The 14,047-nt window shown below is 41.0% G+C and overlaps 1 protein-coding gene across 2 annotated transcripts; it reads left to right on the forward strand.

Moving 5' to 3' along the window:
* Nucleotides 1-972: 972 nt before the first annotated feature.
* Nucleotides 973-12,687, forward strand: LSMEM1 (leucine rich single-pass membrane protein 1). 2 transcript variants are annotated; one of them, XM_046668900.1, is made up of 4 exons: nucleotides 973-2,754; nucleotides 6,469-6,600; nucleotides 8,294-8,422; nucleotides 12,046-12,685. In XM_046668900.1, the coding sequence occupies exons 2-4, from the start codon at nucleotides 6,474-6,476 to the stop codon at nucleotides 12,174-12,176; spliced, it is 387 nt and encodes a 128-aa protein (XP_046524856.1). In that variant the 5' UTR covers nucleotides 973-2,754; nucleotides 6,469-6,473; the 3' UTR covers nucleotides 12,177-12,685. The 2 variants fall into 2 exon arrangements, with proteins under 2 accessions (XP_046524856.1, XP_046524857.1); XM_046668901.1 differs by lacking the exon at nucleotides 973-2,754 and adding an exon at nucleotides 4,507-4,942 and having other exon boundaries at nucleotides 12,046-12,687.
* The last annotated feature ends 1,360 nt before the right edge of the window (nucleotides 12,688-14,047 follow it).

Here is a 14,047-nt window from a genome sequence, read left to right on the forward strand (position 1 = left end):
CTGGATTGAGCTGCTGGCCTTCTTTCTTTCTTACTCATTTCTTTTTCTTTCTTGAGAGGTTTACGTAACACGGTTTTCCAACCTTCGATTGCATTTTATTCAATTTATTTTTTTTTGCTGAGGAAGATTAGCCCTGAGCCAGTGCCAGTCTTCCTCTACTTTATACTTGGGTTGCTGCCACAGCATGGCTGATGAGTGATGTAGGTCTGCACCTGGGATCCGAACCCATGAACCCAGGCCGCCTAAGCCGAGGTGCTGAGCTTAACCACTATGCCACAGGGCTGACCCTCTATTGCATTTTATTTTTGGCTAATATGAAATCACCTGCCTGTATTTAGCTCCATACTTCACTGGTGCCTCCAGCTCCTGAGCCTGCCTGAATTAAGGAGGCTCTCTCTGAATTACCCAACCACTCTCCTTTCAATACATTTGCTGAAATCTTGTTCAGTATTGCTCTCTTGTACTTTTGTTCTTGTGGTTTTGTAAGTTTTACCTATTCTGCCTTTTTACTGGGATTTTAGGAGGAAGAAGGATAAATGTTAATCTGTGTATTGTTTACAGATAGGTGCTTTTTTACTCATGAAATTTATGGGTAGTTGCTGGACAGATTTACTAGGGATTCAATGTGTAAGAATGCTTGAGTTTTCTTGAAACTAGTAAAATGGTGTACGATAGACCAGTTTATTCCTTGATTCTTGGTTAATCTTGCTGGTTTAAAGGAATTTAAAATGGTCCCTGCCTAATAAGTTCTTTATTTTGAGGCTCAAGCATAAAATTTGAAGCAATCAGCATCTGTGACTCACCTTTTTTGTGTGTATGTGCGGAAGATTCATCCTGAACTAACATCCATTGCCAATCCTTCTTTTTTTTGCTTGAGGAAAATTAGCCCTGAGCTAAGATGTGCCAGTCTTCCTCTACTTTGTATGTGGGACGCCTCTACAGCATGGCTGATGAGTGGAGTAGGTCTGCATCCAGGATCCGAACCCGCGAACCCAGGCCGCCGAAGCAGAGTGCACAGAGCTTTAACCACTCGGCCAGGGAGCGGGCCCCTGTGACTCAAGTCTTTGAGGGCATTACTGAATTTCCTGGGAGTTGAATCTAGATACAGTGAGATATACTATTTGAAAGGAAAAGCAAGAAATACTTGACAATGTCCCTAGATTAAAGAGTTCAGGGGAGAATACCTATTTTCTTCTTGTGACCCAAAACTCTTATTGATGTGGCGGTTCAGGTCCGTAATAGATAAATGAGGTTGGTTATCTTGCTGTGCTCTTAAGTGGTTCTCCAGAAGTCTAACTGGTCACAAGCCATTAAAAATCTCATTTCCCTCACTTGTGTGAAACATGGTGAAACATAGAATTCAGACTGCAGTGTGTGGAATTGCTTAGTCTCCATCTTCCTCATCCCTGAGGGGGGATTAATACTTCACAGGATTGTAAAGTTACAGGAGAGAGAAAAACACACGGTAAATGCTCAAAATGTGGCTATTCTAGTATTTCTTCAAAGGATAGATAGTTTAAGATCAGGCAGTTGGGAGATTATTTTTAAAACCAAGCATGATAATTAAAATATTAGCTAACATAAACATTTTAGTTTTTCAAGAAATTTGGCATAGCTTTTTAATGGATAATGTGCTTCTGAAAACAGTTGCTGATTATATTGTCTTACTTCATGAATCGGTCCTCAGGTATAGATGAAGCTTAAGAAAATATGGTTCCTTTTCCCCAAAAGTAGAGTGAGATCTATGCTGAATACTATAGATGTGAAGGAAATTTTGTGGAGCAAACATTTTCCAATTGACATGCAGTATGTTTCGAGGATGAGTAAGGTCCATCTAGTCATGGCAATGGAAGGTGGGATTATGAGGGATTACGTTATCAGTTTACCACCTAACCCTTAGTATCCTGCCAGGATAGTTAGTCCCTGTGGTCTGGGGTCTGGGTTTATGGGATTGTAGGTGTCCTCCTCACTGTAGCTTCCTTTCTGTACACTAGGGGGCAGAAGCTCCTTGGCATGTGTGTGAGAGAACCACACAAGAGAAAGGCTGACGTTCCTGAGAAAGGAGGATGCATAAAACTCACCGAACAAAGCCTCCGAAAAGGACAGGACATTGAGGAGACAAAGTGCTCCCATTACCTACAGTGGGTCTATAGCCGTACACTCTCTCACTCACAATCTTTTTTCATTGCTACTGGAAGCCCTAGGAGTCCTCTGACCGGCTATTATCCTAGTTACGATGTCACAACCTTATTCTGTCCCTCTTTATTGTTGTCATCTGGTTGGTCTGGTAGTCCTGTGCAAGTTAGTTGTCAGAGTGGCAGCTCCATCCTGCTACCGGATATTTATATACAGGAGCACACCGTGGCAGAAGTGCTGGAAATGAGTCAGCTTACACAGTTGCGTTGGCCAAATAAGGACATTAACTGCAATCCCATAAGAACCTCATCAGTTACCAATTGCATCAAGGCATGGTGGCTTTTTCTTTTTAAAGCATAGTTTCAGTAATACATTTACTAAAAATCTCAGACATCGTGAAAAAAGTCAGTATTTGGAATCTTACACTGCTTGGCTAAATTAACACTAAATATAGACCAACAGTTTCATGCTGGGGTTTATGGGCCTTATGGGAGCACCCGTGCACTGAAGGAAGGCAAAGAAGGAAATACAGAATTTGTAGAACATTTTGTTGTAGTTGCTTCTGAATAATTAGTTTTCTTTTTTTCTAGTAACCTAGCAGTCAAAGCTCAAATTTTTGTAAGTAATTTGCATGCTATTTCTCTACTGAGACTGAATTATGATTCTGAGGCTGGGATGTTTGTTGTTGCATGTGCTCTGTACTTTTAACTTTTGATAGAAATGATTTAGACTTGATTTTAAAAATTACTTCCTGAATGTGAAGAGGCACTGACTCTGAAATGAGATTAAAGAACCAATTACTATGACTCACTCAATAAAGCTTCCTATTAACTTTGAATTAAGCCCTATTATAACAATTCTGATTTTGTGGCAAGCAATACTGGTCTGAGTTATTTCTGTGGTTTGATACCGAGCACCTATGAGAAAAAATAAAGAGTGAAGCAATTTTTCATAGACGACTATATTTGTTAGAATATTTATTTGTAGGTAGTCAAAGAATTCTTAAATGACAAAAAGAGTCAGCTGTTAGCATTGATCTAAACCAGAGGAAAATGAAATTACTTACATGTTTCAGCTCAAGGTATTAGAAAGGGTTCCATTGCTTTGGTCAATCTTACTTAATGAGCAAATTTGCACACCAGGGTCCAGGAAGGAGGGTTGAGTTAGTGCAATGCAGAATTTAGTAACCCTCTGGCTTTTCCAGCCCTGCTGGTTGTTCCCAGGTGCCCTCATATGGAGATGCCGAAGATAGCAACAACTGGGTGTCAAACAGCTGTGGGTCCTGGTTTTAGGGCCACGTGATCTTGTATCCGTTTACTCACAGAGTCCTTTGCAGGCTCTTGGTGGCCATAACCACACCTAACTCAGTTTTCTCTACTAGTTCTTTTTTCTCATTTGCATGTTGCACTTAATTTAAAAACACATTGAAATAGCTTCTATTAACTTTGTGACTTTACCCTAAAGAAGAAATTTTTTTCCGAGCGCTTCATACTTCACTTTAAGTTGTCTTAGTGCTTTTGGATTTGATGTTGCATTGAGTCACCTTTTGAGTGGGTAGCAAGGCCAATCATTTGGAGATTTTATTAGCTGCACTGCTCCTCAGTCAGTTTTTGTGGCTATGATTTTCTAGCTGGTCCTCCACTTTGTAAACGTTGCTTAAGCGTCAGTATGAGAGTTAAGCAATAGTAATTACATTCCTAAAGGGGAAGCTAAGGCTCAAGGATAGTAAGTCAGAGATCCAAAAATGAACCATGCGTCAGTCACCAAGGCTAAAATAGAAGTTGTGTTTGGAATGATGATCCTGTGATGTGACACGTACAACTTTTATTTCTCATCAAATATTAGTATTTAGGATAAACTATAAAAGATGATAAAATATAAAACATTTCTAGAAGAATAGTTTAGGAATCCGTGACCACACATTTGTCAACATGTTTGGTTTTATCTATGAAAGGATAAGATTTGGTTGATGTCTAAGGCCCCTCTACTCCATAGGCTGTTGCTGCTGCTTTTTTTTTTGCCACTTAAAGTCATTCCCTTAGGAATGATCCATGAAGTAAATTTGGAGTTCAATAACATCAATATATAAAGTGCTTCAGTAGTACCTTATCTAAAATACTCAGGGAATTATGTGTTCTTGTTCATTAAAATTTCAGGATAACTGAAACAACTCCCCCCACCTTTTTTTTTTTGGTGAGGAAGATTGTCCCTGAGCTAACATCTGTTGCCAATCTTCCTCTTTTTGCTTGAGGAAGATTGTCCCTGAGCTAACATCTGTGCCAATCTTCCTCTATTTTGTATGTGGGATGCCGCCACAGCATGGCTTGATGAGCAGTGTGTAGGTCCGTGCCAGGATCTGAACCTGCAAAGTGAAGTGGAGCAGGCAAACTTAACCACTATGCTACTGGGCTTGCCCCTAGTTTTTAACTTTGATTGAAACAAATGTAATTATTCCATGACTTTTCCGGTTCACTGTTTTTCTTAGCTAAGGTTCTGGGAGCACATTTTTCACAAGTATTAGTAGGTTTTAGGTATTACTTGGAAATTGCTAGTTTTTAATATTTTAGAGTGCAGTTTAAGCTATTTGGTAAAAGGCTGATACTTTTTTTTCAGATCTTTATTAGCTGTTATCTTTTTTCCTCTGAATTTATTTTTTCCTAACTCTAATTATATTTCCCTTCATTCTGTGGCTGGGGATTAAAGGAAATTTTAAAAATGTTAACAGGAAGTAAACAGTGTGTTGCCACATCTAGGCAGGCATGAAGTTTATTGCCTTGACTTTACTAAAAGTCTGGAAAGGTGTCACGTGAGTATTTTTACCCTCGGTTTTATTTCTGTTAATGTCCTTATTATTAGCTGTCTCAAATTCTTTTGAAAACAGTGAGATTTAAATCCCAAATAAAATATTTTAGGTGTTCCAACTTCAGTCACTGTCTTCTAAACTTATCACTGGGCATTTGAAGAATATGATTGGTGTTGACCCTAAGGAGTTTTCAGTTAATTGAGGCAGTCAAAGCAATAAACAAATAAGTGGGATAAACTATCATAGATGTTCTGATAGAAGAATGTACTGCAGCCAGCAAAGGCACAAAGGAAAGACAGGTTGATTCTTAGAGGAGGCGAGGTTTGAGCTGAGTCCTGAAAAAGGGTTAGGGCGGAGTGCGGAGCAGGAGAGAAGCACAAGGGAAGATGTCGTGAACTCTGAAGCAAGAGGCCGCTTCCAGCTCCACAACTAGGGAAATGTATTTACCCTCTGAGCTTTGATTTCCTCATTTGTGGAAAGGATGGGGGCCAGATGAGAGCATGTCTAAAATCCTTTCCAGATCAAAATATCCTATATCACTATTAGACTCATTTTATGAAGAGACGTAACTCTGAAAGAGAAAGTGTTTATACTCATTGGAATGTGTTCTCCTAGAACCTTCTTCTCATGTAATTAAAAGGCTACAAGTTCTCTGTTGTGATAGAGAGATACCTTAAAACAGAGCTTTTTAATCCATTCAGGCTTTTCAGTGTTGCTTGAAGTTGTGCTGTCGTTAGACTATTACCTTAAATGTAAACCTCAATTTTAAAATTATTTATTACTTAAGTGACCTCAATCTGAGGAAACTCAGGGGAACAGATCTGAGAGGTCCTGGAGTGTAGCCTTCAACCACTGCAGGATTCCTCTTTGTGGCGTCTAAGCTTGCTAAGATTTTGTCTTGAGGATTCATAGCCAGCATCTCATGGCTAAAGGATGCATTTTAAGGTAGAGACTCACATACCATATTGAGGGAGAAAATTAAAATTACAGCTTTGTATTAAAGCCTCATGCAATTAGGATGGGTCAAAGTAACATTCTCTCCAAATCTTTACTGCCACGGGTTGACTAGCTTAATTTTATCTTTCTATATATTTATATATAGTTTTCTTGCATAAAGGATTTGAGGCATTTCCCCAGAATATGAACAATGTAGTAAAAAAGAAAAATTTAACAATCAGTTACAAAATAAAAAGCAGGCCCAGAAAAAATGTAGGCAGAATTGAGAAATCTGAGGAGAAGGAAAGAGCATAAGCAGAAAAGCAGGGTATAAAGCACTATACAATTCCTAAAATTGGGCCTCACGCTGGACTCCGAACTTGCTGGCGAGCAAAGCAAAAAGCATAGTTACAAAGTTGTCCCCAAAAGGAAATATTTTCTTCTGGACAAGCAAAACTTTTCTAGACCTTCAGCTGGAAATAATATTTGTGGGTGGTTCTTTACGTGCCTGTCCGGCTTCCTGTGGGCTGTGATTCCTGTGAAGCTGAGCTCCCCAGACCAGCCTCTTGTTTAATGTCAGTGTTTTCTTCCAGGTACAATGAATCGTTCTTCCCAGGACACTGGCTCTCGCGGCATTCATGAAGATAGAAAGCTTTATGTTGTGGATTCCATAAATGACCTAAACAAACTAAACCTCTGTTCCACCGGATCACAGCATCTGTTCCGTATGTGTGCCCTCCAAGGCTTGGCGGCCTTTCCTGGCTTCTAGGCCACCTAAAAATAGCAAATGCTAATCTCAATGTGTGGGTGTTGGGGGTGGGTGGGTGCAGGGTGGCCATTAAGAACAGCCTGGTAATGAAAATGCTATTTATTATTAGGCAATTTTTGCTTTTGTTCTCTGAATACTTAGACTTCCGGGCTTTCTTGGCTCCACAGCGAGAACTGAATGCTTGTCTTTGAAAGTTCTGAGAAGTCCCTGTGGAGTTTCTCTCCCTGGAAAGGGGTGGAGGCTGCAGAGCCTGTCTCCTAGAGGCTTGCTCATCTCTTTTGGCTGCTGCTGTGCCTTCTAGTGACCACAGCCACGTCATGGATGGTGCCTGCTTTCCTAGAGGGATCTTACTTCATAGTGATTGCTGAGAAAATTCTCCACACACTCATCCTATTTTTAAATTCTCATTAAAATTTTGTTGGACAAAAAGTCAACTTCATTTTCTATTTACAAATTACGAATTGTCCTAATTAAAGGCCTAGAAAAAGGGGGAGGGAGGAGCAAAAAAATCCGCTAAGTACTAAATGTGTGTCTTGCCCCCTAAATATTGTAAACGAGTTCTATTAGGTCATTCTGAGCCCCATTTTTCTAGCTTAAACGCTGACATTCAAACACAGGTGTTAATTGTCCACTTGCCATTTGTTTCATGTGCATTCTAAACTCTTATTGTCCCAATTTTATATCTGTTATTCCCCTTCTAAATTCTTTCTGAGTTCTTGCTTTTTTCTTCATCTTAATGTGTTCAGATTTTCACCTGTTTTCATTGCAATCAGTCTCAATAAAAGTAGGTGTTTGGGTTCCAGCTGATGCTGTTGCTTTGATTAGGAAGCAAAAGCTATTGTGGGGTTGACATAGGATGTACTTATAAAGCATAGGACATGAGCCACCCATCTATCTGTAATCAAGTAGCACAGTGTGTGGAACTGAGGCAAAGTAGGAGAGAATATAGAAAGCAATTCAAGGGTCTCCATTTCCCCAAGTTCCTATAATTCTTATTCAATTTAATTAGAGTGTTACTAGGCAAATAGGCCTTATCAAGTGATAATCCAGTGCAGACAATTCATGGTGAACTGGGTTAACCAGGCTGTTTTATAAGCATGGCTGCTTTCTCAGTTCAACAGCAAAACGTTTAAAAGAACCTTGCTTCCAGAACATGTCCATCCTGAAAACAACTTCAAGAAACCGAAATACATCAGGGCCATTTTTTGTTTAAATGGGTGTAGGCATAAACTGACTATTCCTATGGTAAAAGGAGTTTCCTGGGAGATATCCCATAGTGTTCAGCCTTCCACCCAGAGGAGGTGTCCCACAGCCAGCTGTGTTTTACTCCTCGGTCACTTTGGGTAAAGGGAAATAGAGCCTCCATCACTCTTAACCCTTACTTTCTTTATCCAACCCTCCTCCCCTGCCCCAAACAGGGGTAAGGAGGTAGCTTGACTCTGCTTTTTTTTTGAATACCATACAGAAGAAGGTAAAAAATTCACAAAGAGCATCCCACCTAGACACTCCCAAAACGTAAGTCACTTTCTAGAGTGATCAGAGGGAAGATGGGCATATCCCCTACTCACATCTCCACTAGCCGGGGACTGTTCTGTTCTGCTGGCATGCTGTATGCTCAGGAGTTTTTGTTGTTCTTTGTTTCCTCTTAGCTCTAGAGGAGAAAATGCCGGACGTTGGCACTAACTCAGGAAATGAAAGCCACAGTCTGTTTTTTGTGGGGTTGATAATCGTGCTGATTGTTAGCTTGGCACTGGTTTCCTTTGTGATATTTCTAATAGGTAAGTACCACCGACAGGTTTTTTGTTACTTATATGCACTGACTTCGTAGCTGGTTGTTTCACTTTGCTCCTGTAGCAAGTCCATGCTTTCTGGCAATCAGTGTTTATACTGAGAGACAGAGGGTGAAGGAGCGCCTAGAGCAAACACTGCTGTTCACTGGCGGCGGGGTCACTGGGGCATACGCCCACTGCCTAAGCCCACAGAGCTGGAAATTCACAAACGCATACATTAAATATTTCTAGAACACTTCAATTTCTCACTTGGGGACCCTAGCTGTCAAATGGTAGGCAGCTTATTCCAGTTAATTCTAAGTTTTTTAATCCAATGCATTGATCTTTCCATTAATTCAAGTCTATAACATATGGTCGCATTCAGGTTTCAAAGTCCTTTCCAGGTTTTCTCTTTTGCCAGAAATCAATTAGAAGCACCAGAGGCAGTCCTGGGGATGTGAGGAGGCTGGCTTCTTTCCTGTTTGGCCTCACCTGGGCTGGCATCCTGCTTCTGATACAAACTGCCCTGCCTGCGCCTGCATGTCGGGTCCTTGAGTGGTGACCCAGGCTTTCCTACACAGCTCCTCAGCCAAGAGATCCCCGAGGTCCCAGTGCCACTCTCTTCTCTGCCTTGGATGGGGGTGGGGTGCTGTCCACTTGTGATGCTGTCCACTTGTGATGCTGTCCGCTCCTTCTGCACATTGCCTCCTCCCACCTGTATTCTCTCTCCGCTAACCCCATGTACCATCATCAGGAATTATTTCAATTCCCTCCCACGCCCGCCTCAAAAGTGGAAGGAGCCTGGGAGGAGGGAGTCGTCTCTGACACTCTTTTTCCTGGATCTACCACACTATCGTTTCTTCTGCCTTTTCATGCTTTGCAGGCTTTGTAGCCTTCAAAAATCCTCAAGGAGAAGTAGAGCCCACATCTTTGGAATGCCACTAATTTAAGTTTATTCAGGATTAGAGGAGGTAGCAGTGGTGGTGATGGGAGGAGAGAGGTGGGCAGAGGGCATGACTCTTTTCCAGTTCCTAATCTTTTTTTTCCCCCCAACTCCTTCCTCCTTCCATCTTAAAGGTCTTTATCTGGCCTGGGGTTGGGGCCAGCGAGGAACTTCCAGTGCCGAGTTTAATTGCTTCTCTCTCACCCAGCAGATGCCCTTTTGCACTTAGAAGCTACAGTGGGAACTATCTTTACAATAATGGTGCCCTTGTATCTGACTATGAATGGCAGGAGAGTTGGCCCTCAACCTGCAGGGCCGGAAAGAGCACATAGATTGCCCTTCTGAAATGTTATCCCAACATAAATTGATGTTCCAAATATCGTCATGCCACACCCATCTGGGGTCATGACTGAGTTATTGGGAAATTTTAGGAATTGCCTACTGTCCTAGGAGCAACCCAAGGAACTTCTCTCTTCTATGGAATGATAAGTAGAAAGATTAAAGGTAATGATGCTAAAAAGATGCTATATATTGGGTGCTCACTCTGTCCCAGGCACTGTGCTAGGCACTTGAGGTCTGCTTGTGCACAACCTCGTAACAACTCTATAGTGTAGGATCTATTATGATTCGGGTTTTCCCGATGCTGAAACTGAAGCTTAGAGAGATAAATAACATGATCAAGGTCACACAGCTAATGAGTGCGGAATCAGGGCTCAAAGACACTCCTGTCTGACATCAAAGACCATGCACTTTATCACCATTTTTATAACTCTCTGGTATAAATAGAATTTATTTTATATTAGCTTCTAGTGTTTTATATTGAGGGCAAAGTTATATGAAGTAAGAAACAGAAAGAGGACATGAATAAAGAAGAATGTCTTTTTATTGGACAATTACTCTGCACCAGACACATTACATTCATTATCTGAAATCCTTACTCTACCCCTCAAGGTAGCATCTAATATTTCTATTGTACTGATGAAAGACTCAGGCCCAGAGAGGTTCCCTCTCCATGTTTACCCAGCTAATCAGAGGCAGAATGGGGATTCACACCCTGGCCTGTCTGCCTCCAGAGCGCCCCTGCACCCCACTGCCTATGTTGAAGTAATAATAAAGGCTTCCTGTGGTTTTCAGACAACCTGGCACAAGCATCTGCAAATGAACTTGACCTGTGCTCATCTTTAACGAGGAAACCTTTTTGCTCTCAGTGGGATTCAGTGCAAATTTGCATTCTTTTAACTGAAGTGCAAAAACTTGTGTATTCTTTATAACTCTGGCATTTTTATGCAAGAGAAATAAGACTATTTTAGACTGATTACATTCTTATTAAACCATTGGGTCTTATGTTTTTGTCACAATCTCAGTCCTAAAGAGGAATAATGCACAGCAAGAACTGTGGATGCCTGTCTGGCCCGGGTAGCAGTTTCCAGCGGCTCAGCAGTGTATTCCAGACAATACTAGGTGTGTGGGATGTTATTAAGTATTGCCTTAAGGAAAAAAAGGGTTCTCTGCTCAAATGAGTTGGAGAATTGCTGGGTTAGGTAATGCTCAAGGTGTTATTTTTCTTCTTGTGAATTTCCAAGAGGCGTATTAGTATATAATTTTTCTCTAACCTTTTTGCATATGGAACCCTTTTTGTGTTTTTGGAATTTAATTTGCAACCAGTGTATTGTGGAACGGACTCAGGCCAACATGGCTGCTACTTCCTTCGGTGTTTGATTAATGTAGGAGGTTCCCAAGAAGGGAAAGGACATCACATGTTATGGATTTACTTCATTTTCACACTTTTCCTCAGAAGGAAGTGGTGTCTCTGCCTCGCTCTGCAGCAAGGCTCAATTAAGACTCTTCTCTCATGTCTTGAACCATAATTCATCCAACATAATTTTTCAGATATGGGGGAGAAGCAGCTCTGGGCAATAATTTGTCCCAAGGCTGGGAGGTGAAGCTCTAAGATCTAGCTTACCTTCTCACGCTTGTTTGTTGGCTAAACCCAATAGCACATTACCAACATTATTAGTTCCTGAAAGATACCTTGGAAAAAACTTGTCGGAAATGGAAATGATAAGAAGCTCAACTATTAAGTACTGATTTTGTGCTGCATTTCTTGGAAATTTTGACTCTGATAAACAGACCTCAGGATGTTCCATTCCCTAGCTTACTCTATTACCAGGAGTTCTGTTTATTTTGAAAATATTGTCTCTCTGCCTTCAGGGTGGTCTGAGGGGAATTATCACACATTCATTATGCGCTGGAAATTCAAAACCAGAGAGCTGTGTCAAAATAGGCTAGAACCCAAAAATTCTCATTTCCCAAATGAGGAGGGAAAAGCTTTTCTGAGAATGGATTTCAAAACTGACAATGTTAACAATCATTTCTCGGGGGGAATAATCAGACACACCAGTGGTTTCCTTTGGTTGCTCACAGTGATGTCTTTCTCAGCCAAAATCTGTGCAGAGCTGCCAAAGGTAGTCTAGTCTGGCACCAAGAGGTTGTAAAAATAATTCACTTGGTAGGTAACTTCAGTCTTCAGCAATTTCTCCCCAGGGCTTCTGGGCTGCGTGGGATACTGGAGCAAGGGATTTGCCAAGAGGCAAATCTGAGCCCATCTGAACACTAACACAGGGCTCTGACGAGTCTTGATGGAATATGCTGGAAACCTATGTAACACAGTCTGTTTTCTATTTTGAAGTTCAAACTGGAAACAAGATGGACGATGTGTCAAGAAGACTGATAGCTGAAGGAAAGGACATAGATGATCTTAAGAAAATCAACAGCATGATTGTAAAGCGACTCAACCAACTGGACTCTGAACAGAACTAAACAAATGATCTTGCAAGAGCAACGGCTAACACCTGAGCTTCTCACCTGACTGGGCGTGTACAGAGTTAAGAACTGAACAAGTGCATTTCTGCAGGCAACAGATTATCTAGATAGTGAACCCAGCCCTGGGGCCAACTTTCTGCTACAGGGATGGGAGTAACTCCAAGAGAAGGCGGAGTGGGGATAGCAGCAGAAAGGGGCTCATTTTATGGTAAGGTCCTTCAGCTTCAATGGAGGTTAAGGGTGGCCAACATGGAGGAGAACCAACAATAAGCAAGAGAATTCGGTTCTGTACATACAACTTCCCTTACAAAAGGAGCTTTGTCCTTGGAATAAGTTCACTGTGCCAGTGAGGTTCATGGCGCCTCAGGCACCTTTACAAACTTCCACGAAAGCCTAAGGAATGCATTGAATTATTTGTGTTCAAGGGAACCAGGTGATAACTCTTCAATAAAAAAGATTCTGTCCAGGTGATTGTCCTTTGACTCTTATTTCCCCAGGGACAAGAAATGGGGGCCTTCAGGATAGTTGCCTTCTGGTATTTGTTAGTGGTAGTCATGGGTGTTTGGGGACCTGGAATTGGCCATCCCAAGATATGTCTCTTTGGCATCAGGATTATTTGAGGCTGATTGCTTCTGATAAACTGGGACAGGGAAGGAGGCTCTGAGGAATCAAACGTGCCCTTTGTTAGGACACATTTACATTTGTAAGGTAAATCTCTATCTGTAAAGGTGCCTCCCTCTCTGTACCAGGAAGAAGAAAGGCGATGACCTTCTCTCTAGAAACTCTTAGTCAATACCAAAGGCAAGGACTTAAATCTGCATTTTATTGTGCTTCTCTGGTAACCTCCTGTAACTGACTTCCCTCCCCCACTGTGCCGACAGGGCAATCTTGTGACTATTGTGGGAGGGACAGTTCAATCACATGTGAAACACCCTGTTTGGGGGTATATAACCACTCTGTGCACCCCACTTCTTCGGTGCCCTTTCTTCCTTCGGGAAGAAAGGCCCCGGGCCATGGTTCCTCATAAAGCTTTGTTTAATTTTCTCTTGCTATTCTGTCTCATGTGAATTTAATTCATTCTCCGGCCAGATGAACCCCCATTTGGGAAGAGGAAATGTCTTCCTCCCCTACAGGTGTATGGTGGGGTGGGGGTCAAAAGAGAGAGCCCAATTTATTCAACTAATGTTTTTTGAGCTCTTTGTGCAAACCATCCTACCCTAGAGGAGCTTACATTCAAGTGGGGGAGCAAATGAGATGCAGTGTTATATATAATTATACAAGCTTTGTTGGCTCTGTTTCTCATGAAAAAAATAAAATCCTTCAGTATCTCGCTGATTAACTTTGAAGAAATCTGATTGGTTTGTGGCCTTTACTAAACTATAGCATAAAATTGTATATTTGCGATATTTAGAACCTGCCTTGTTTTAGCAAAAGAGGTAAGGCACACAGTTTATAAGATATGGTGTGGTAAAAATGAGCTTAAAAAGCGTATGAGTCTTAGAAAATCTTTTATTTAATATAAATATATCGTGCAAGTCTATTGAAGAATGTATTGCAATTCTGTCATTTTGGGTTGGTCAAAAACATTTGGGTTTTCACTAAAATTAAACACACCACACATTTCATAACACTAAATAGTTAATGAAATAAATGCAAGATGTTTTATTCATTTTGCACTCAAAAACGTTTGTTCTGCATACTTATTTTCTTAAAATTGATAGGTATTGTGCAGAATATTTAATGAAGCTGAAGTTTTTGTTTACTGAAAAATTCTTATTAACCTGTTGATGGGGTGTGGCAAAATAATTTATCAGGATGTGTTGTAACATCATTTCAGAAGCCACAGAGAAGCTGAGGCAACAACTCTT

The sequence above is a fragment of the Equus quagga genome, chromosome 8 (assembly GCF_021613505.1).
Source record: "Equus quagga isolate Etosha38 chromosome 8, UCLA_HA_Equagga_1.0, whole genome shotgun sequence".
NCBI lineage: Eukaryota > Metazoa > Chordata > Mammalia > Perissodactyla > Equidae > Equus > Equus quagga.

Bases quoted from the DNA above. Each gene is read 5' to 3' on its own strand.
- LSMEM1 (XM_046668900.1), top strand. From the start codon at position 6,474: ATGAATCGTTCTTCCCAGGACACTGGCTCTCGCGGCATTCATGAAGAT. The intron at 6,601-8,293 runs GTATGTGTGCCC...GTTTCCTCTTAG, and splicing joins CGGATCACAGCATCTGTTCC to CTCTAGAGGAGAAAATGCCG. The intron at 8,423-12,045 runs GTAAGTACCACC...TCTATTTTGAAG, and splicing joins CTTTGTGATATTTCTAATAG to TTCAAACTGGAAACAAGATG.